This window comes from Nannospalax galili, unplaced genomic scaffold (genome assembly GCF_000622305.1).
Source record: "Nannospalax galili isolate Female #2095 unplaced genomic scaffold, S.galili_v1.0 scaffold408, whole genome shotgun sequence".
NCBI classification, from domain to species: domain Eukaryota; kingdom Metazoa; phylum Chordata; class Mammalia; order Rodentia; family Spalacidae; genus Nannospalax; species Nannospalax galili.
In genome coordinates this window covers 1,065,904-1,069,544 of record NW_008358662.1, presented here as the reverse complement: position 1 = coordinate 1,069,544, position 3,641 = coordinate 1,065,904, and the positions used below count along the sequence as shown (strand labels likewise).

The 3,641-nt window shown below is 39.3% G+C and overlaps 1 protein-coding gene across 1 annotated transcript in view; it reads right to left on the bottom strand.

Annotated features, from left to right (window-relative positions):
* The window catches only part of Mycbp2 (MYC binding protein 2), a 343,026-nt gene that overhangs the window by 182,715 nt on the left and 156,670 nt on the right, over window positions 1–3,641 (bottom strand). The window contains 1 exon segment of the mRNA XM_029558112.1: window positions 410–501. Within this exon segment, the coding sequence (XP_029413972.1) occupies window positions 410–501 (92 nt within the window).

Sequence of the window (3,641 nt, the reverse complement as noted above, 5' to 3'; positions counted from 1 at the left end):
CATTGCACATTTATTTATTGAGTTATTCAGCCTATTTTGTAAAAGAAAATAATGAAGAATATTATTATTTTTGATACAGCATTCTTAAAAGCAATACTTATATTTCTTAATACAAACTGCTGCATAAGAACAGTTTGGTTAACAACAAATAGCACATAATGTATAGTGGCTATGCTATTTGACCAATGTGTCAAAGGTATGGAGAGGGCAATATCATGTAGGTTTGTACATTGCCTAAAAATGCAGTTCTCAGACTGTCCCTCTCACTAAATGATGCATAGCTGTATACAGTTTAATTTCTCAAACATATCAATAGTGCATTATTCAAAACTTCTCCTTAAATACACCTTTATTTAAAATGAATTTTAAGTATGTAAAGACTATACTGAATAATGAGCAAAACATTTACCTAGCAGCACAGTCATAAGCCAATACATCAGTCTCTGCAAGAAGGTCTCCATCAGTTTCATGATCGCCTCCATCAGGACCCAGTTCAAATAGCTGGAGTAAAAGTAAAAAAATATTTTCCCCAACCATTTAGTTGTACAAATCCAAATGTTTATAATTTTGTGCATGTCTAATATAAACTAAAATGTAGAGTATGTAAAAACTCAAGTACTAAAGTTTTATTCACTAAATGAAATAGCAATTCAATCACTAAGTATATAAGCACACACATTTTAAATGGGAAATACACAATGTTTTATGATATATTAATTCCAGTTGTATACTGGAAATTTCACATCCGACCTCATAAAGTAGGAGTACATTTTGAAAGGATGTGAAAGAACTGGAAGAAAGCTTTTTATCGAGGTGGCTTCATTACTTAACAGCTGTGAGAACCTTGTGCCGAGTTTCCTCATGCATCAAGAGTTAGATATTAACAGTGCTCACCTCATAGTAATTATGAAAATTAAGTGAAACAATACTTGTAGAATACTTAAGAAAAAAACCTTACCAAAAAGGCTATAAAAATGTTAGCTATGGAAAAAGAGAGGAGACAATAGAATCTTCAGAAAAACAAAAAAATTCAAGTAGTAAAAGATAGTTCAAAGTAAGTGTCATGAGAAGCAGAGAGATAAAGAACTTGATATAAAAATAATAGACAACTGCAATCTTAGCTGAAGAAATATTGGCAACTGATTACTGCTGAGTGAGAAAAAGCTGATCTTACTAAAGTGAGGGACTCTAGGTAGGCTGACTAGATCTCAGTAGATGAACTTGCATGGAGGAATGTCTGGAGACACTAACTTGACACAATAGGCCACAAGACAAATGAGAGAATATAAATTCCAGTGGGGAGGGGGGCTATGGGAGAATGCCTGTGGGGATGGGGGTATAAAGATGATTAAGATTGATTGAGATGTTCTGTATGAAACACACAAAAATTAACTTAAAACTTTTTTTTAAGTTATAGACAAAATAGGACAGAGTCTAGGTAAGGAAAAACAAATTATGACAGAAGAGCTCTTTAAGTGAATTAAACAAATTATGACAGAAGAGATCTTTTAAAAAGAGACTAATATGTACTTTTAAAAAAATCCTGTTTTTTCCTCTGGAGAATTATGGCAGGTTAACTGCAGCAAAAGCAGATAAAACATTAAGATGAATTTAAGTTTACCTAACAAATATTATGCTATTAGTCTAAAATCTTCAATTCTAGGCTCTGGCTTGGAAATCTGTCTCTACTACTGATCATATTCTCGATAGTCACTGGACCTGCCAGGAGGCTCTATCTTATTTTTTTCTAAAATAAAATGACCCCATCTCTTTTTCTTCTTGCAAAGGGCAGTTTCATTAACCTCATCACAACTTCATCACTCAGAAAAAGCAAGTAAACAAATACATACAAGGCGGGGTGGCAAACACCTTTTATTCCAGTACTCAGGAGGACAGAAGTAAGCAGATCTCTGTGAGATTCAGGCCAGCCTGGCCTACACAGTGAATTCCAGGCCAGTTGGGGCTCCAGGGAGACTATGTAGTAAACCAACAACAATAATAACAAAACAAAACAAAACAAAAACTTAGAATAACTCTTGGTCCACACTTCTCTCTCATCGATGTATCTACTCTTTTATTGGCACCAAAGATTATCAGTTCAACCATCTTCCTTAGTGCTGGGTGGGATGTTTCAGCAACAACCAAATAGTCTCATCTCTGTTCTCTCCTGCTCTAATCCATGGTTCATGGAGTTGTGTGGTTTTATTTTCATTTAATGACTTGTGTCATGGTCGGGGTAATGAAACCTAAGTCCTCACACATGGTAGGCAAGTGTACGACCACTTAGTAATCTCTTAAAGATGAGTATTTGACCTGAATACTTTAGTATTCCGTGGTTTCTCTTTGTAGCATGGTAACAAAGCCACTTACTCATCTGACCCTAATCTGGCTCTTCTGCTGGTATTCAACAAATACTTTTAAACACATATGTTTTTCCAGGCAGAGTTCTAGTAACTGGGCATACAGGGATAAACAGTATAGAGTAGAGTGGAGAGAGGGTGGAGAGGGGGAGAGGGGGGAGGACACACACAAACACACACACACACACACAAATGGAATGGAATAGAATAGAATAGAATAGAATAGAATAGAATAGAATAGAATAGAATAGAATAAAAGCAAGGATACTGGATATAAATTTGAGGTAGACAGTAGGATTTAGTTTTAAACAAACTCACCAAGGAGTCAAGGTCAAAGGGTGATGAGAAAATAAGACATAAAGATCTTGAAAAGGATAGGTAGAAAGAAGAGCAAGCACAAAGGTCCTGAGGCTACAGTGCTTGACATTACTGGCATGAAGATAAGCAGGCAGTATATTCAGATTCCAGCAAAGCAAGTAGCAATACTAAGGTCAGAGAAGTGTTTTCTGTCAGTTCAGATGGGCACTTCTGGGTCCTTGTAAGGTCTTCCTCTAACATAGGAAGACACTACAAGATCCTGAGCAGACGAATAAACTTGTGAACATTTAAGAGCAATATTCTGCTCTGTTGAGAACAGACTAAAATAGGGCAAGGACAGAAGCAGGATAAAAACCAGGACGGTACATTATGATCCATGTGAGAATGGCTATGGCGTGGGGCAACTAGGTTCCACTTGCACACTTGCAGTTTTCAGAAATGAATGCTGTATTTATTCTGAAAAGTGAGTCAAAAATATGCTGATGAACTCTCCTGGCCTGCTCTCCTGCCCTCAGGCCTCTTTTGGGGTAAGTCTATCGCGCAGCCCTCCGCGCCTTGACTCCCCCAGCCGCGTTCACCCTTCCATCTGCCCCGCTGTTCTCTACTCCTAGTTTGGGCCCTGTGCCATTCCTAGTCTTGGGGCCCCAGACACCTGGGGAGCCAGTGCTTCTTCCTGATCCTTTTCACCCAGACCAACTTAGTGCCGTCCTTGGGCCCCAGGAGCACTGCTTCTGGACCTGGCCCCGCCCTCACCTCTCTCTGCTTCCTTGGACCTGCACAACCAGCTAACTCTCCTAGCCTGCTCTCCTACCCTCAGGCCTCTCTTGGGGTAAGTCTATCGCGGAGCCCTCCGCGCCTTGACTCCCCCGGCCTCATTCACCCTTCCTTCTCCCCGCTGTTTGGGCCCTGCGCCATTCCTAGTATTGGGTCCCCAGACACCTGGGGAACCAATACTGGTTCCTA